The sequence below is a fragment of the Typopeltis vanoorti genome, chromosome 20 (assembly GCF_054136105.1).
Source record: "Typopeltis vanoorti isolate ZY-2024b chromosome 20, IOZ_Tvanoo_1.0, whole genome shotgun sequence".
NCBI lineage: Eukaryota > Metazoa > Arthropoda > Arachnida > Uropygi > Thelyphonidae > Typopeltis > Typopeltis vanoorti.
Genome location: NC_143568.1, coordinates 105,833,159 through 105,854,448, shown reverse-complemented (window position 1 = coordinate 105,854,448; position 21,290 = coordinate 105,833,159). Strand labels below are relative to the sequence as shown.

The 21,290-nt window shown below is 37.0% G+C and overlaps 1 protein-coding gene across 1 annotated transcript in view; it reads left to right on the top strand.

Annotated features, from left to right (window-relative positions):
- LOC150095751 (Na(+)/citrate cotransporter-like) overlaps positions 1-21,290 on the top strand; it is a 371,638-nt gene that overhangs the window by 117,584 nt on the left and 232,764 nt on the right. The window contains exons 5-6 of the mRNA XM_090409950.1: positions 1,497-1,569; positions 8,752-8,892. Coding sequence (XP_090266076.1) covers positions 1,497-1,569; positions 8,752-8,892 — 214 coding nt within the window. The remainder of the gene's footprint in view (positions 1-1,496; positions 1,570-8,751; positions 8,893-21,290) is intronic.

The following is a 21,290-nucleotide window of genomic DNA, read 5'->3' as shown; positions in this document are numbered from 1 at the left end:
TGAGCAAGTCATATGTTTGAGATTTTCTGATGACATAGCCCTTGTAGCCGAAAACAGAAGAATGTTAAAAACAATCCTAGAATTACTAAATAATAACCTTGAAAAATATAAAATGAAAATCAATACAGATGATACTAAAATCCTTGTTACAGGCAAAACCCCTATCAATGTAGAGCATATAGACATCAGCGGGAAACAAATAAAAATAAAACAAGTAAAAAGCTTTAAATACTTAGGAAGCCAACAGAAATGGCAGAACAAGAGATGACATAAGGTGAAGAATAAAGAATGAAAAAGTTCCAATTCTCTAAGATGAAAAGCATTTTAACAGGAAACCTCAACCCACAATTGAAAAAAAAAATTAATAAAGACATTGATGTGGAGTATTGCACTGTATGGATGTGAAACCTGGATTCTAGGCAGAGAAGACATAAGAAGATTGGAGGCTTTTGAAATGTGATGCTGGTGCCACATGAACAAAATAAAATGGACAGAAAAAAATCAAATGAACAAGTCCTGAAAGAGATAAGCGAAACATGAAATCTAATTAGATCAATCAAAATTAGAAGAGATAGGTGGTATGGACATATACTTCGGCATGATGGACTTGTGAAAAGAATAACTGAAGGGGCAGACCAAGGAAAAGCTTTGTTGACCAAGTCAAAGAAAGCACGAGGCTGAGGCATTATCAGGAGATTAAGAAGAACGCCAATGACAAAACAGAATGGAGGAAATTGCTGCTGAGGTACCATTCCCATGATTGATGCAACTGATGATGACCTAAAGATAATCACAAAGATCATGCCTACAGTCAGATTCCAACAGGCTATAGGTTAGTCAGGGAGTGGATAGTTAACCAGTCCACAATATTTAGATTTTGAAAGGCCTTTGATAAATTGCTGTATGAGAAGTCGCTAATTAAATTGGAATGAATGGGATTAGATAACAGTTTAGTGCATTGTATTAAAGGTTGGATAACTGAGAGGTATCAAGAGGTGAGAGCAGACCACAAAAGAAAAGTCAGTGATGTGTCCATAGGGTTTGTTTTGAGACCAATTGTTGTTCAATTTGTATATTAATGATAATGGGAGAGCTTTTTACAATTGTTTTCAGATGATACAAAATTACAAGAATGAGAAGTACAGAAAATATGGCCTTACCTGAGGATTTGAAGAGTCAGCATGAATAGGCAAACAAGTTGAGTTACCAGTTCACTGGTGCAAAGTGAGATGCAGCATATACTTTTCATGGAGATATCTTACTAATAATATTTTTAATTTTAAATATATCTTTTAATTTTAATAATAATACTATTTCATAATGATAACATTTCAAAAAATTAGATCATTTCAGACAAACAGGAAGACAATCTTATCAGCTACTACATAATAAGATTCTATTAAACTTAGATACATACAGTATATTATAATTGAATAATTTAATACTGAAGCAGCTCTCAGCATATATTTTAATAAATGAATACCATTATTCTCTAGATCCTAAAGAAGGCAGTAACACAGATGTTCAGGATTCTATAACATTAGATATTAAGGACCAAGGAGAGGAAAGGTAAGATTAGTGTATATATTTGAAATACATAAGTTATATTCATTTTCTGTCTTAATTTTGGTTTCTTGTTTATTCTTCCTAATTAAGGTGTAGATAATTAAGGGTCATGAATAACAGATTTTGGATTAAATACATCTTTGACAGTGCATATCAATAAATTTCATATACATCTTTGACAGTGCATATCAATAAATTTCATTTATAACTGAAAAGGATGGTGATAAGACTGAGGCAAGAAAGTTGACCAGTATGCTAAGGAAGGCAAAATCACATTGTGAGAAGAAATTATCTGAGCAGGCCAAAGAGAAATCACAAAGTTCTTTTGCTGTGTGGCAAGTAAAAGGAAAAACTACTTTGCAAAGGTAATTTTAATACGTTTTGAAGGTAGCAATATTGACAGAAGCATACATAACACTTGAATTACTGAGTGATCAATTTGCAAGTGTCTGTCTTCCAGTTGAACACGTTGCTGTGATGATAGGAAATGATAAATTGATAAATTGGGAGTATTTAGGATATTGCAGGATAGTGCAAATATAACAATGGAATTAAATGGAATATCAGCTCATATTATAAGAATGTGCAAAGGAATTAGTATTACCTCTGACTAGGCTGTTTGACCTGTCATCTCAGCTCTGGAAGAAAGTCCCAAGGAAGATAGTATAAAAGGATAGTTAGAATAAATAGGATAGTTAGTGGAACAAGCAAGAGGAATTTATGGCATAGGTTGACTCATCCTGGCCAAGATTATTAGCATTAGTGAGATATGGTTAACAGAAAATCATATAGTTAGTAGGATAGAATGTGAAGGGTATAGTGGGTTCGGGGAGGATAGAGAGAAAAGAATTGGGGGAGGAGTCTTATTAATGATAGCTGATGAACTGCACCCAAAGAGAGTAGAATTCAACTGCAGGCCAGTGAAAATAGCACATTTGAGGTTATCTGGTGTGAGATTGAGACAAGCAGAACAAAATATACAGTTGGATGCTGCTATAGACCAGGGGAGGGAAAAGATGGAGATAGTATACATCAGCAAATAGACTAAATGAGGGAAGAACAAGATTATTATGGGGGATTTCAACTATGGGAACATAGATTGGAAGAAGAAGAGGATACATGGGAGGAAGGAAATGGATTTTATGCAGTTACTAAGGGATAATTACCTGAGACAGCATGTTAATGGAATATACTAGAGGTTCGAGAGTGCTTGATCTAGTAATTGCAGCTGAGAATTGTCTATAACAAATATGACCATGTTGCCACCAATTGGTGAAAGTGATCGTATGGTCATGATCTGGGAGGTGGCTAAATGTGTGGAATTTTCAATTAAGATGGAATATATGTTGAATTAGGAGCCTCCGTAGCTCAGTCATTATAGACGAATCCCTTTGGTTGGAAAGACCTGGGTTCAATTCCCATCAGTGACATGAGGAAACTTTATCTAGTCTCTTTCAATTAAGGTGAGTTAACTGGTTTCATATGGAGGCAGAGTTTTTTTCTCACAGTAACTCGGGTTTTTCATCCCTCAAAACAGGCAAACCGGTCCTATGAACACACAGGGCTACAGTCATAAAATATGCTATGTCAGGGAAGGCAATGGGAAACCACCTTGCTCATAATCATCTCCCTAGTATGGTAGCATATAGCTTCCCCCACCAGCTGTATGGCTGAAGGAATAGGTTAGGATAGGATATGTGGAATTACAGGACTGGTAAGTATGACAAGCTTAGGAGATTACTTGGATCGGTGGCATGGCATGTAAACCTGCAAGGACTGGATGTTGATAGTGCAGGGGAAGTGGTAAAAGAGTGTTTGAGGATGGTAATAGTAGACTGCATACTTAGTGACAGGAGAGTAAATCAAGTGGCAGTTAAATTGGATGAATATCATCATCAAGCTGGAGCTGCAAAAAAAAAGAGAAACAATTGCAGGGGGGGGTGGATTTAAGGAGAAAGGTGACCTGCAGGCACATGAAGAGTACAAGGTACAGGGCAGAAGGGTAAGTAGTGTGGTGAGAAAAGCAAAAGCAAATTACAAAAGTAACATAGCAATACAAGCTAAAGAGAATTCCAAACAGTTCTTTTGGTATGCTGTAAGTAGAAGAAAGAATGTATAATGCAGAATGATTTTAAGGAATGCCGATGGTAAGGAGGTAACTGAATCAGTCAAAATAGTAGAATTACTAAGTGAACACTTTGCAAGATATATCATCCAGGTGGTGATGTTGCAGGAATGAGAGCCAAAGCATTACATGGGAATTGAGGTAAATGAAATGGAGGTGCATAGCATATTACAGTACCTTAATGTGCATACAGCTGTGGGATTAGATGGTATACCAGCTCTAGTTTTACCTGAAGAGGTGAGGAAATTGTCAGTGCCCTTGACTATATTGTTTAATATGTGTCTCAGCTCTGTGTAAATCCTGTGGGGGTGGGAAAAGGGGAAATTAGTTCCATTGCATAAAGCAGGGTTTCTCAAACTGTGTTCCGCGGAAGGTGAATAGGTGTTCCGCGAGAAGTTCTTAAATTTGTCATTTTAGTTTTCTAAGCAATTTTCATGAATAAATATTTTATAGTAAAAATATTCTGAGGAGAATAATATTCGTGAATATGTCGAAAAGCTCAGACACATCTGTGTATCATTAATTTTCACACATCAAAACCTTTCGATATTTGGGAGAGGGAATGCTGCTGTTTATGACGGGTCATAAAAATTGCCTGCAAGCCCATTGCAACAATTGATGTCATATCTTCTGTTCTCAAAACTAAAGGAAATGACATCTGTGTAGCAAATGTCAGTGACCAAGCAGCATATTTTTAAACATGGAAGTATTCATGAATTATGGTTAATTTTCACACATTGAAATCTTTCAACAATCGGGAAAGAGAATACTGCCGTTTATGACCGATCATAATAATTGCCTGCAAGCCGATTACAACAATCGGCGGCGTGTTCTCAAAACTGAACGAAATATCATCTGCGTTGCAAATATCAGTGACCAATCAGCAAGGAAGTATAAAGAAAATTTTTCCACTGAAATTGAAGATCAAGGTAGTCTGTATCCGGTTTTCAAATCTATTACTACTGAATACTTTCTTCGCAAGTTCATATTGCAGTGTGTAAGTGCTTGTTCTGAAACCGGAGTGCCGTGATTTTTTTAAAAGTAATAGGAATTCAGAGTTAAAATCTGATATGAATAAGAGACAAGGCACTTGGTTTAATTTTGGTATTAAGAAATCTCTTATTGAAGGTGTTTGTGACGGAACAGATAGTGAGTCATCCACCTGAAGCCTACAAAGATCTCCAGAATGTACAAAAGGAGGGGAAAACTACCAGCACACAGGAGAAAAAGTCTGCATTCACTCGTAAGTACTTATAATAATATTATAAATATATTTTGATCAGAATGGGATATGTCAATGAAAATCAGCACAAATTAATTTAATGATGGTTTAATTGATGTTTAATTAATTATAAATTAATAATTAATTATCAATCATTAATAATTAATTATCAATCATTAATAATTAATTATCAATCATTAATAATTAATTATCAATCATTAATAATTAATTATCAATAATTAATAATTAATTATCAATTATTATTTAACAATAGAATAAGCTAAATTACCAATTAATTATTAATTAATACATTACAAAATAATAAAGATGTTCCGTGAACATTTCTGGATTTGTGAAGTGTTCTGTCATAGAAAACGTTTGAGAAACCCTGGCATAAAGGATGCTCCAAGACTGATGAAGCAAATTACTGACCAATCAGCATATCAGGAGTTGTTGTCAAAGTATTGGAGTTGGTCAAGAACAAAATACAGGAATGGATAGATGGAAATGGGTTACTCATTTCCATCTATCATATCATATCATATCATTTCCATGCTGCAGGATTCTGTTCTTGGACCGTTACTGTTTAATTTGTTCATTAACAATATAGGAAAGGATCTGAGAAACGGTTGAGAAGAATTGTGGAAGAAAAGCTTTGTGAAGAACATGCTGGATTCAGGCCAAATAGACGCTGTCAGGATCAGATCTTCACTTTACGACAAATAGTTGAGAAATCATGGGAATATAACAAAGATCTGTATTTAAGTTTTGTCAATATGGAAAAGGCATGTGACAAGGTGCCAAGAGAGAAGCTATTCAATACGCTACAGTTATATGGTGTCAATGGGGCATTATATCAAGCAACACTTAGTCTTTATTTGAGTTGTAAGTCAGCAGTTAGAATTGAAGGAAGTACTTGAAGATGGTTTAATGTTAAATCTCGTGTCAGACAAGATTGCACATTATTCCCTCTGTTATTCGTTATGTATATGTATCACATTATGAAGGACAGTGGTATTAAACATGATATCAAAATTGGAGATGTTAATGTCAGCTCTTTGCTTTATGCAGACGATGTTATACTTCTAAGTAAATCCGCTACAAGTCTGCAAGATTTCCTGACTAAATTGAATAACTGTTGTAATAGATATGGTATGAAGATCAGCATTAAAAAGACAAAGACAATGAAAATAGGCAGAATCGTTGAAAATATCAACTGTGTTGTGAACGGAGAACCTGTGGAACAAGTAAAACATTTCAGCTACTTAGGCACGATTTTTAGCGAAGATGGTAAATTAAATATGGAAATAGACAACAGAATCAACAAAGCTAGTATGGTAGGAAGTCAATTGAATAAATTCATATGGAATAAGAGAGAAATTAGCCGGAACACTAAATTAGCTATATACAAGACAGTGTTCAAACCAGTTTTAACTTATGGATCTGAGAGCTGGGTCAGAATAAAACACTTGACCAAAGACTAGAGACTGCAGATATGAGAGTCCTGAGAAAGATTAGAGGCGTGAACAGATGGCATCAATGGCAATATCATATTAGAAACGAGGATATTAAGAAAGAACTTTGACAAAGATGGTTTCAGGACTGTACAAGGATAGTTACGAGGATCGGCTGAGGGAATGTGGACTGCAGAGTTTGGTGGATAGAAGAAGGAGAGGTGATATGATTGAGACTTTTAAACTGTTGAGAGGTGGTTACAGGGTTGACACTGGGGAGTTCTTTCACTTGGTTGAACAGCGGGAAGGAGTGATGACAAGAGTCCATCCCTGGAAGTTACGAAAGGAAACTGTGAGCAAGAGGGTGAGGAGTGGTTTCTTTGCATGGAGGATGATTGAACCGTGGAATTCATTGCCTGATGGAGTGGTTAGAGCAAGAACAGTCAATGAGTTTAAGAGTGGTATGATAGACTTTGTGTTTCTTAGGGGGGGACCTCCCCTCGATGAGTCTTGACAGACTTTATGTTCTTAGGAAGGACCTCTCATGATGAGTCTTTTGACTCCATGGAGGCCTGAATAATAATAATAATAATAAAAAACTTGACATCGTCAGCATCCAGGAATGTGTTAGCAGAGCTAATCTCAGGTGGTACGGTCACTTGAACAGAATGGGCAAGGAAAGATTAGCAAAACAAGTGTTTTCTGCCAGGTTGGCAGGAAAACGACCCAGGGGAAGACCAAGATATAGGTGAATTGATACGGTACGGGTGCCTTAGACGATAGAAATATAAGATTTGATAATGTTGTAGTCTTGGCAAGTAACAGACTGATTTGGAGGAAAATTGTAGATAGGAAGTTAGTAATGATGTAAATTTTTCATATAGTACTGTCATATCCTGTACATCCCTTGTGGGCACATGGCAGGAATTTGATGACGATGATGATGAAAAGATCTGAGAGGAACTGTCCAGTTATTTACCAATGATGCAAAGTTGGGTAGAGCAATAGTTAATACAGATAATGTCAAAATTTTGCAGGATGATTTTGCAAGATAGATTGGCAGACTGAGCAAAGACTGAGAATTGATGTCAGTTTAATGTGGCAAAGTGTAAGTTTATTCATTTTGGGATGTAAAGATTACCAGCTGCACACCACACTGGTGGAACTCTACTCCAGGAAATGAATGAAACCAAAGACTTTGGAGTGTGGATAGGGTATTAAAGTTTGCAGGCACATAGCAAAAGTGGCTAAAGCAGCTCATCAGATCACTTGGTTACGGAAGAATACTTTGACGAGCAGAGACAAGCAGGTTATTATTCCACTTTATCAAACCTTGATAAGACCCTAACTTGACTACTGTGCACAGATCTGTGTGCCAGGGTTTCTTGGTGATGAGAATCTAGAAGTGAGTGATCAAGATTGTAGGAGGTCTATGGAATGAACCTTACGAGAACAAGTTGCAGATTTGCGAGTTATTACAAAAACTGGTTGATAGACGGAAAAAGGAGTGATGTAATTGAGACATACAAATTACTCAGGGGGAGTCTTACAAGATCAATTCAGAGGAAATTTTTCAGAACAGGTAGAACAGGTCTGGTGGTGGTGATGGGAGAACTAGGGTGCTATCCATTTAAACTGAGTAAGGATGTAGCTTACATGCTTTAGAACTAGGTTTTTTTGCTTGGAGAGTGATGAATGAATGGAATAAGTTGCCACAGTCTCTTGTGGGTGCCATGACTGTGAATGAGTTCAAAGCAAATTATGATAGATACTGTGCAAATATTGGATAGTTTTTGACATGATTTTTAGGGCCTCCCTCAATGAGTCTAAAGACTCATTTGAGTTGCCTGTAGTAATAATAATAATAATAATAATAATAATCCTTGTATGCGCATGGATGTTTGTGATTGTCTTTAGATGGGAGATGAATTTCATTGGCCAGCGTGATCCCATCTCCCCATGTATTGAAGGCCTGAAGGCTTGAAAATTTTCCATTTATGTTAATTTGGTCTCTAGAACAGGGATTCTGGACTGTGTATAAAATAAATGAAAAAATGTCAAAAAAAAAAAAAAAGGGAAAGAAAAAATTCTTAGCCAACCCATGATATGAATGTACTATAGGTTTATAGAAGCCTTTCATGGTGGAAGTCATATATAAAAAAATATCTTTTAAGTCATTTTAGTATATTTCCAGAGATTCCCAGATAGTAAAGCTTATGAATAAGGAAAGTATGGTATGAAATGAATACAAAGGAATATTAGATTAAATCTTTTTGCTTGTTAATTAAATAAGCTATATATGTTTTAATTTTATTGTTTCTGGCAGTTATAGTAATTTGAATACAAAAATTCTTAAGCTATTTTTCATTTTTATTTTCTGTTAGACGTCCTTTAAAAAAGTCTTCATCTCCATCTCCACTGACGAAATCAATATATCTTAGTATTTTATATGGTGCCAATATAGGTGGAACTGGCACACTCACTGGCACTGGGACAAATCTCGCTCTTGGGGCAACATTAACCACGTGAGCAGTTTATGTTTTTATATATCAGTACTGCATTTTTGTCATTATTTATTATTGCATATACAGTGGAGTACTTAGATTTTGCAAAAGCTTTTGATAGACTGCCACATGACAAGCTCTTAAATAAATTGAAACAGATGGGATTGGATAACAGACCTGAGTTGGATCAGTGGCTGGCTGTCAGATAAGTATCAGAGAGTTGTATATGGGAGTGCAGTATCACGAAAGAGGAAGGCCACTAGGGGTGTGCTGCAGGAATCAGTTTTGGGGCCATTGTTGTCCAATTTGTATGTTAATGATATTGGGTTGGGTTTAACTAGTGATATCCAGCTGTTTGCAGATGATGCAAAACTGGGAAGAGTAATGCAGAGTCAAGCGGATGTTATTGCCTTACAAGAGGACTTGAATAGATTGCATGAATGGGCAGGTAAGTGGAACTGTCAGTTCAATGTTGCCAAGTGTAAGATTTTGAGATTTGGTAAGAAACAATGGGATGCAAAGTATACACTTGGTGGGGAAATTTTAATGGAAATAGAGGAGATAAGTGATCTAGGAGTTATGGTGGACAAGGACCTGAAATTCAGGGGCCACATTTGTGCAAGTTGTGAAGACATCATATCAAATAATGGCAATGATGCGGAGGAATGTGACATGCAGAAATAGAGAGGTTATGATTCCATTGTATAAGGCCTTGATCAGGCATCATATGGATTATTGTGCACAGATTTGGTCGTCAGGTTTACAGAGTGGTGAGGATATGTAGGAAAGGGGCCACAGAAGATTCACAATGGTAGCAGTGGTCTTTGGAATGTGGAGTATGAGGACAGATTGTGATAATGTAAGTTTCAGAGCCTCGTGAATAGGAGGAAGGGGGGGGATATGATTGAGACATATAGGCTAGTCATGGATTGTTCTTGGGTCGTCATGAAAGAGATTTTTCATAGAATGGGAGAGGGGAGTGGAACAAGAGGCCATTGCTGGAAACTTTATAAGGAGGATGTGAACAGAGGAGTGAGGAGCAGGTTGTTGCATGGAGGGTGGTTGGTGAGTGGAATGCATTGCCTAAGTGTGTTATGGGTGTTCTCACATTGAATCAATTTAAGGCACGGTTGGATGAGCATTGTGTGCAATAGTGTGTACCTCCCATGATGAGTTTCTGACTCCATGGAGGTTAAATGTAATAATAATAATAATAATCTCATCATCTTCCTTTTCCCTCTTTTACCTGCAGTGTTGAGGGTTAATTAATCATCGGACTTCAAACCATTCACAGGATAAGGTGGTCAGCCCTATGCCCCGGTGTATCTCATGTCCATAATGTTGAGTTTTCAAGGCCGGTTTGCCAGCTTTGCAGGATTAAAAACCCCAGGATAAATTGGGGGAAAAACCTACTGTCCACACCCGAGACTGGCTAAGTTGGCTATGGCTGAGGAAGATCCTTCAGCTCCTCACGTCACTGACGGGAATCGAACCTAGGACACTCCTTCCCCAGGCATATGATTGCGAAGCGCACAGCCACTAGGCTAACTGTGCAGACTATGTTATTTATAGACCATCCTGGCATCCTAGGACTTAACTTGGAGGTCCCATTTTAGATATGTTTTACTTAAGATCATGACTGTAAATTGAGGGTAAGAAGATAGAATGAAAAGTGTGAATTGAAGAGCTTGACAAATAAGAGGAGGAGAGTAGAGGTGATATGATTATATGATTGAGATTTTCATTGGTTATATAGCATAACAGGTAGATGTGGGAGAGTAAGTAGAAGATGATTTGACAAAAAAAAAAAAAAAGAAGACATCAGTGGGATGCCATTTAGTGGAAGCAGAAATGAACATGTTTGTTACCAAAATTAGTATCATGGTAGGCCAACATCCCACTTTTGGTTCTAATTTTAATTTCATCACATTCTTGATGAAACTAAACATATACACAAAGACATTCTTTTCTTGAACATATTATCCTAAGTAGGTGTGAATATGTCACCATTAAATAAATTGAAGCTAATGCACAGCAGGTTTGTGATTGCTAGAACAGACCCATGATGAGCCTTGTAATTATTCTGTCCAGAAGTCTGGAATAATTTATTTTTTATGTTAGTCCAACCCCCAACAAGTGTCTACACATAACCAGAGTATAAACTGATTCTTTCAGACTGAAACTAGTAGACCATCTTCAGTAAAATGAAGCATTTAAATAAGACAGAATGTTTAACAGTTGCTAACTGATTAAGGAAGGCAGATGTGCCACTCAATAGAGAAATAAAATCTACCTAATAAAATAACTGATTTGGACTTTACATTACAGTGATATAACAAGGTCTCAGAGCTCTGTTTTTACACTCCTGCTTAAAATGACCTCTTATGGACAAGGCACCTTTCCTTCCGAAAGATCTTGTGATCGTTGTTGTTCCTATACATAATTGACTACGTGTGATATTGACATATCGGATGTAGTTTGGCATTCACTAGTTCTGTTATTCATGAAGCATCCAGTTTCCCTAAAACAAGAAAGATAACACTCACACCAGACCTGATAAATGATGGCTGATGTAAAAACATAGAGACAGAGAAGAGTGCTTATCCTTAGTGATGAGGCAGGAACTACACATACCGGCCACTGAATTAGAAAACTTTATGCAATTATACATAAACCTTATTTACACAGTGCATAGCAAAATACTTGGTCACATGCATCACCATGTCTTCTAGGTGATGTACTGCTATCTATATCACTAGACAACAGCACAGTCTATTACTGTTGGTCAGTAATCGACACCAGTGTTGATCACAATTGGAAAAACAAAGGATCTTTTGGAGTTTGATAAAGGGCTTATTTTGAGTGCACATCTGGCTGGAGCCATGATTTTTAAAACAGCACAGCTGACTGATTTTTTTCAAAAGTTGAGATATCCCTGATGTTTAATCAGTGGAAAAATAATCCACATTGCTTGTATGACTGTAGTCCTAAAACAGTCTGTCAGGAATGAGATCGTTATCAGCTGAGAAGGCTTCTATGGACAAATAGAACTTTTGTCCATAGAAGCCTTCTCAGCAATTGACCAAAGCATTTAATGAAGGCTGTTCGCGATCCATATCTCACCAAACTGTGTGTAAGGAATCGAAGAGGCTCTGTATTGGCAGTTGCTAAATGAGGTCCAACAAAGTATTAAATAAAAGTTTCTAATTCAGTGACCAGAATATATAGAAATGTTCACGAAAAAAAAAAAAAAGGTACAAAATCAAACTTACTCAGAATTCTTGCAACATATCCAGAAATGGCCAAAACTTAACAGATAGACACTCTTCTCTCCACAGTGGTGTTCTGGGGAGTCAGGTATAAAAATATGTTATAAAAAGTCAAGTATAAAAGTTATCTGTTGGATGTTCTGAGGGTTATTCTATTTATTTGCTTTATAGATTTGATTATGTGAAGTTCTTGTTGTAAAGCTGAATTTTGGACAAATGATATGCAAAATCTTGTTTCATGTAACCAAAAGTCAGTAAGTAAATTATAATTACAAGTAGAATGAATGGATTTAAAGAGAACGGTTTTCAGTATGAATCACTAGATAGCAGCACAATCTAGGATGATGGCAGTACATGTAGTAGATGTGCATGCATGTTTTACAGATATTTTCAGCAGGCTAAAATGGCAGCTGTGATAATGAGTGTACAACTGCTGTTGTGCATTTCTTGTCCAAAAGAAACACACAGTAAGACTTTCTGCAAAAGACATTCTTAAAGAGGTTTATCTTGTTTATGGCTAGAAGTTTTGTCTTGTGTATCAGTTTACTACTGGGTTCAGAAATTTTTGCAGAGATGCTCAACACTTCGCATTGAAGACTAATCTGGTTGACCTGTTGAGATTCCATCAGAAGTTACTGTGAGATAGGTGGAACACATGATATGAGATGACAGGCAAATAGCAATAGATTGTTCAAATGGTCTAGCCTACAACATAATGAATGATTGTTTAGATTTTCAGAGTGTGTGTGCATGATGGGTACCCAGAGTATTGAACCCTCAGTACAAAATTAACCAAATTGGTTTGGTCTTGAAACATCTCTTCTGCTATTCAGATTAAGAAGACATCTTAAATGGGATTCTTACAGGGGATAAATTGTGAGTTCATCCCATTCTGAATCAAAGCATGTTTCAGTGGAAATATCCCACTTCACCAGCAAGCCAGAAGTTTAAGATTATGCCATCAGTGGGAAAGCTTGTTGTGCTTATGGGTTTTTTTTTTTTTTGAATTCCCAGGTGTACTGTTAGCCCATTTTCAAAAGCAAAAGCATGGTGAAAATGTGAATTCCACATCATATCTGGAAATTTTATTGAAGCTTCTAAATGCAATTTGCAAAAAACATCTAGAGTTGCTGACAAGAGTATGATGCCTGCATGACAATGCAAGACCTCTACAGGAACACTGGAGAGAATTCAAGAACTTCAGTGTGATCTCCTTTAACATTCACCTTAGAGCCCTGATGTCACTTCAAGTGACTTTCACCTATTCAGTGCAAACATTTTGCTGATGATTGGGAGGTTGAAAATGAGATGTGGAGTTTACTGAGACAATAGAAAAAAAAAAATTTATACTGATTTTGAAGGACTGATAAAGCAACAAGACAAGTGTATGAATGTTGAAGGCGATTATATGAGAAGTAAATGTTTTTCTGAGGTTTGTATTTCACTTGTTTATTTTTTGTAATAATTTGTAACTCTTATTGATGTTCTCTCATACCTGCTGGTGAAGGTTGGTTTTTGGTAAACACATGTAAAGAGTGCCAGAGGAGGTTCACATCAGTACAAAGCTCAAGAATAATGAATTACCATTACTCTCTTTTTCTATAAAGGAAAACTTTACTTAACGTGATTAATTAATCCATCAATTAATACTTGCTAAGCGAAATTGTGTTAAGCAAATACAATAAACAATAGGAATAATTATAAATCATCCATCAGTTAGCGTAAATTTGAAAAAAAAATTATAAGCTATATTAGAGAATAAAATCATCAAAGTTAATAAAAATCAATTGCTTAAATTTTTATTTAATGTCTAAACATTTGATTGAGTTACTTTTTTACAAAAAAATTAAGTAAAGATGTTTGAATAGTGCTCAACTTTTTCATCTTGTCATGCAATCTGCGATAACTGGCGATCGCTTTATCAAGATTTTGCAGCCTTCAAAGCTTTGTTCTATATCAACATCAACATCAAATAAAATTTCCTTAGCATGCTCAATGTGATTGAAAACTAGCTCAAGTTCTTTTGCAGTTAGCTTCTTAGTTGCAACATTCTCTTCTTGTTTGCACTCATTATCTTCTTCTTCATATGCATGCTGTTCCTCTAGTTGAAGGAGATCATTCTCACTTAACTGTTCTGAGGGAATCAAGCAAGTTTCTGACATCTTCACTGTCCAGTTCATTAAATCCAAGTTCTTTTCCAATTGTGCTAATTTCTTCAACAATGTTATCAGCTGAGTTATTTAAACCAATGAAATTTTACATAATGTAAAAAATCAGTAAACTGATTGAGTTAACTGATTAATCACTCACTTGCCAGCCTGGTTGGTTGAGTGGTTAGCGTATCTGCTCTCCAGCCAAAAGGCTGCAGGTTCAAATCCTGCCATGGGCATGGATGTTTGTGATTGTCTGTGAAAATATTAGTGGTGGTGGGCGGTAGATGGTGATGGTGTAGTTGCGGTTCGTTGTAGTTGGTGGATTGAGTGGTGGAGACAAAGAGTTTAGAGCAAGTGTCCTCCCTCGATAAGTCTATGGACTCCCTACGTAATAATAATAATAATAATAATAATAATAATAATAATAATAATAATAATAATAAAGTGGGAAATATTATCATTTCACTCAATCGTGCATATCAAATTCACATTAAGCGAGGTTTTCCTCTAGTGAACTTGATTCATGAATGATGGTGATTAATTTTTTATAAGAAGAAGATAAAGTCATTTGCATTTTGTGATAGGAATAGTTGGTAACGGCAAAAATATCGACATAATTAATCCAAAATGACAGTTGAGTTAGAATATTAGAAAACAATGTACTCATGATTCTCTAAATGATGCCAAAGAAGGGGACATAGGGATTCCCATATTTGGACACTCTCTAAGACACTGTTTTATACCATTCCATCTCAAGAGGAAATGGGGAGGGAGTCAGGCTGGACAAAAAGAGGCTGCATGAGAAGGTTGTGAAAGTAGGAAGCAGGAAATAGTAGAGAATATGTGAGAAGACAACAAAAACATTGAATGACCATGCAAGGCATAGTCATAGTCATTTGAATATGGAGAAAATTATGGGTTATTTGGTGATGGAAAGGATTCTTTATATATAATAGGGATTCCCATATTTCGAGCTTCTCAGAGACACTGTTTTATAATATTCCACCTGAAGGGAAATTGAAGGAGTCAGGCTGGACATGGAGATGCTGCATGAAAAGGGTGGATGCAGGAAGTAGAAAATATGTGAGAAGACAACAAAACCATGGAAGACAACAAAACCATGGAATGACATTTTCTCCACATTCAAATGACTCGGTCATTTGAATGTGGAGAAAATTATAAATATGAATTCATAATTTTAGATATTTGAATCTGGAGAAAATTATAGGATATTTGGTGATGGAGAGGAATGGTAAATTCAGAAGAATAGATGAAAGGAGAGGAGCCACATCTTAAGACATAGTGTGGTAGGTCTTGTTATAAACCCAGAATTGAACAATTGTGTTTTTGTTTACAAATTCCAGAAGTGCCAGAAATAAAGGGGTACTAAATCGTTGTATCATTTGAGTTCATTCACTCAAAAATTTTAAGAATAAGCGAGACATAGTTGGATGAGAATGATATCCTGACAGGAATAACGTTAGAAGGGTATGATGTTTTTCATGAAGATAAAAAGGACAGCAAGCAGAGGAGGGAGTGGATTTTGTTGATAATAGAAGAAGAGTTATGCCAATCAAAGGTTGGAGATGCTAGGAATTCTGGGTGAGGTAGAGGTGGACAGAATGAGATATTTATTTGTATGTTACTATAGTCCTGGCAATATTGAGGGATGAGAAGAAATGTATGGGTAAATTAACCTAGCAAATAAGAAAGGGTTGAGTTGATCATTACGAAACGCAAGCTGCAGAAGAAGAAGAAATGCTGTGGAGGATATATAAAAAGAAAGGTGACCAGCATGTCAAGAAAGGCAAAATCAGATTATGAGAAGAATATAGCCAAGCAGGCTAAATGAAATCCCAAAGAGTTATTTCCTTATGTGACAGGTAAGAAGAAGGATGACTGTGTAAGATTAACCTTAATGAGTGATGATGGTCACAAGGCGAGAGAAGCAGATAAAAGAGTCAAGTTGCTGAGTGACCACTTTGCAAGGATATATATCCTAGTGAGGTTACTGCTCTAACATATGTGACAGACAGATGTTAAAGACAGATGTTGGGAACAGAGGTGGATGAATTGGAGATTTTTAGGGTATTGTGGTATCTCAATGTAAGTATAGCTGTGGGATTGGATGGGATATTGGCTTGGGTTTTGCAGGAGCATGCAAGGGAACTAGCATTGTCACTGACTAGGCTCTTTGATTTGGGTCTCAGCTCTGGTGGTGGAGTGAAGCGAGGACAAAATAGTTCCCTTATATCAGGGAGGTTCTAAGACTGCAGTAACAAATTATAGATCAGTCAGTATCTCAGGCATGGTGGTAAAAGTACTGAAGAAATTAGTCAAAGGGAAAATTCAGGAATAGGTGGATAAAAACAATATTGTATAATGGGCAACATGGCTTTGTGAAGGGTCAGTCATGCCTTAGTGATTTGCTATCTTTTTATATTTAGAGTAACAGCAGAGTTGGATAAAGGAAATGGCCTATATGATGATTCTGCTGGATTTTGTAAAGGCATTTGACAGAATACCACATGGAACTCTCTTACGTAAATCAGGAAGAATGAGAATGGATATGACACTGTTTAAGTGGATAACAGGGTGGCTGCTGGACAGATATCAAAAAGTGGTATATGGAGGAGCAGAATCGAGGCATCACAAGGTTCAGTGCTGGGACCATTGCTGTTTAATTTGTGCATAAATGATATAGGAAATAACTTGAAAGGAAATATTCAGTTGTTTGCTGATAATGCGAACTTGGGTAGAGTGATGGTTGATCAGGGCTATGTGGAGAGCTTGCAGGATGATTTGAATGTGCTGTCCATGTGGGAAAAGGATAGTGAGTTCAAGTTTAATGTGAAGAAATGTAAAGTTATGCATTTTGGGATAAACAGATTGCAGGCTGTGTATCACATTGATGGCACTTTACTCCAGGAAATGGATGAGGCTAGAGATTTGGGGAGGATGGACAGGGAAATTGGAGTTCGGAGGGGTGTATTGCTGAGGTTGCTGAGGTAGCCCATAGGATTGCTTGTCTATTGAGGAACACATTAACAAGTAGTGATAAGAAAGTTATTATTCCTCTTTATAAGGCCTTGATACATCCACATCTGGATTACTGTGCCCAAGTCTCTTCTCCTGGGTTTCTTGTAGATGAGAAGGTGGTGGAGAGGATTGGGAGAAATGTGACCAGGATGGTGGGTTGTCTGTAGAATGTTCCCTATAAGGATAAATTGAGGATGTGTGGATTGCAGAAGTTGGTTAAATGGAAAAATGAGAGTATATGATAAAAACATTTAAGTTGCTTCAAGAGTTTTATAGGATAGATGCAAGGAATTTTTTCAGCACTTGGCTAGAGGGACCGGAATAAGCGGTCATCCTGGATGTTGAATAAAAGTGTGGTTAGTAGGGGTGTGAGGACTAGATTGTTTGCTTGAAGAGTTGTGAATGAATGGAAAGTTGCCATGGAAAGAATATCAGCAGTGCATTGGAAGCATTTAAACAATACCTAAATGATAAAATATCAGAATTGTGTCCTGAGAGTTCGAAGAATAAATAAGATAGATGTCAAATGAATATATAATCTTATTAAGCAAGTGATTCATAAGAAAAAGATGATGTGGAGGGAATACCGTATGCATAAGCATGATGTCCATTATGAAAATTATAAGCAGCAGGCTAAAATAGTCACAACCGTTGTACAGAAAGCTCAGTCTGAGTATGAAAAGAAACTAAAGAAACTAAAGCATTGTATTGATATCTTCCAAGTAGAACATGAAAGAATAACTCTTCTGAATGCAGATGATGTGAGGAGTGAGAGATGCAGGATATTTATATTTGGATAAAAGCTATCAACCTGGTGTAAGCAACATTGAGTTCACTGCTATCTCTTCACTGAATGAAGAATCTCAGGTGTATGAAGAGGAGGTATTAGAGCTGTTGCACATACTGAATAAGAAATCAGCAATAGGGACTAATGGGATATCAGCACTTGTATTAAAAGAATGTTCAGCTGAACTGGCTATTCCTTTGATCAGACTAAATTTGAGTCTCAGAAAAAAGGGGAAGATTCTGCAGGAATGGAAAGAATATGTGGTCATCCTATTGCACAAAGGTGGTGCAAAGACCGATGTATCCAGCTATTGACCAATCAGTATCTCAGGAGTGGTGGTAAAGATTTTGGAAAAATTGGTTAAAGCTCGCATTCAGAAATCGGTTGACAGCAAATCTCTATTTTGCAATGAACAGCATGGATTTACTAAAGAAACGTCATGTTTTAGCAACTTGTTCACATTCTATGATAATATTATCACTGAACTAGACAAGGGGAATGGATACACCTTGACACTTTTTGATTTTGCTAAGGCTTTTGATGGAATACAGCATGGTAGACTGTTGCATACATTGGGGAATATGGGTTTGAATTATAAGATCCAAATTTCCAAAAATCCACATCATTAGCATATCCGCTCTCCAGTAAAAAGGCAGCTGGTTTGAATCCCACCGTGGGCATGAATGTTTGTGATTGTCTGTGAAAATATTAGTAGTGGTGGTGGTGGGTGGTATAGTTGTGGAGTAGGTGCCCTCTCTTGATGGGTCTTTGGACTCTCTGGAAGTGTCAAGTAATAATAATAAATATTAGCATGGATAAGAGGATGGCTGACTGACAGAAATCAGTCGGCATTAAGACATTTCATCTGTACTGATTGTAATTGTGCATTTTTCACCCAGGTAGGAGTAGGAGTTCATCGCACCTCCAAACATCCTGTAGAGGCCAACGCCCCTACCTATATGCACTGACCGTACAAAAACGCGTTGGAGTGCTGATGAAGAGAGGATACTCACCACACATGAAGGCCAACTAATGATGAAAAGAATTAGAAACATTATTAAGGCCTTGGTTGAGGTGCTACCACATAGATTGTTGGATACCATCAAAAATCACAGAAGAGCTACAAGTCATTGGTCCAGGAAATGATTGAACATCCACCTGAGGAAGGGATGGGTAATATCTCCATATCTCCTAGACCTTCCTCTCCTACCTCTGGCCTTTCCTCTCCTACTTCTATCCATCACTCCCCTAGCTAGCATCTCGAATCAGCTGAGGAGGCTCTGATCACTAAACCAGCATCATCTCTAGATCAACCTCCTCTCTCTGATGAATTTAGTTTAATCCTTTATCCCAGTGAGAGCAAACAAAGTTTGCACCTGAAAATATCTTCAGGACTGAATATAGTGTTGTACTATCTTACCTGGGTAAGCAGTACAACACCAGGCAACTCGTAGCAAAGGTGGAGCAAGATACCAACACTCCTATCCCAGTATCTCCCAGATAGGAGTGTTGGTAGTTTGCTCCACCTTTTGACCATCTTGGAGGAGTAGAGATACTTTAGGTGTTAGGTTCACTCTGAAGGGGAGGTCTTCTATCCCTTCTGCCTTGGAGCCTGGGCTTATTTCTTTGAGGAAAGCTCCTGTTAAGCCCCAACAAAGGTTCTTTATTCTGTCCTATTATCTTCTACCTCGTTACTATCATCAGTTGGTCTTTGGTAAGACCTATGTCTCAGTACTGTCCCAAATGGACAGGAGTGTCTTCTCAGCTGTTAGATAGTGGCTCTGGCTTCCTCCAGACACTCCAATTGCTTACTTTCATGTAAGAAGGATGGCAGGCTAGAAGTTCCATTACTAAGGTGGTTAATCCCACGACTTTGTTTATCTAAAATATCAAAGCTTGAAACATCATCCTCCCCTACCTGTAGGGAGGCCTTTCTTAGCCCTATCATTCAAGAGAATTATAAACGTGTGAAAGGCTGGTCTCAATATCAGGGCTCCCAGATTGAAACTGCATCAGCAGATTCAATCTGGGAGCCCTGATTAAATTCTTTAGCCAGTCTCCTTTCATATGATACCAATTTCTCCTTCCTCACTACACTCACTCTTCCTAACCTGTGCATTATACTCTTTGTGCTGAGGAGTATAGTACCTGTTCTTTGTACCTCCTCCATAACAACTACTTTCTCATAAGCTCCTGCATAATTCTATATTTATTCCTAAGATTAGACTGATAATTTGTAAATCTAATTTTTAGGAATGCAATCTGACATCTCCAAAACTAACTGGTTTCAAACCAATCTATTCCTTAATTTATCAAAGTTTCCAGCTCTGTAATTTTCCACATTTTTTTTTTTCTATGAAATTTGCATAAGGTAGTTGAAGCAATAGTGGGACATGGATGTTGGATTTAGTAATAATCATCATCCTGTACATTTCTTAGCCTGTTACAGCACTCCACTAAATAACTGAAATTCATGCTCACTTCAACTTCATACCAGATGTCTTCAAAGTTATTATCACTACTTCCTGCTAAAAGTTAAAAATGGTCGAGGGCCCAACTCTTTTGAGATTGTCAGTAATACCCATCCTCCTGTTTCATCCTTTGTGTCTTTTCAAAAAATGCTATAACCATCTTATCTATTTCTGTGAATAAATCATCCTTTGTTAACAAAGGCTCATTGGACACCAGCAATTTGTGGACTGACTAATTTTATCAAAACCACAAACCTTTCATGTTTACTAACACTCATTGTTGTTGTATTAGGCCCATGGTCTCTTTTTCCATTCCACATTTTCTCACTTCATCTCAACAGGACTTTTGACTTTGTTGTTGACATTAAGGCCATCTCTACATACTTGAAAGTTTATTTTTCACTTGGTTAGAGTATAATAAATTTAGTTTAATCCTTTATCCAAGTGTGAGCAAACAAAGTTTGCTCCTGAAAGTATCTTCAGGACTGGGGTAAGGTGGTACAACACCAGGGCAACTCGTTGCAAAGGTGGAGCAAGCTACCAACACTCCTGTCTCAGTATCTCCTATAATGCAAAACACATCTCCTTGCGGATATGTCTAATATTATGCTTTAAGGGAATAATGCATAACATTAGACATATCCGCAATTAGACATATCTTAATGCATAACATTAGACATATCCGCAAGGAGATGTGTTT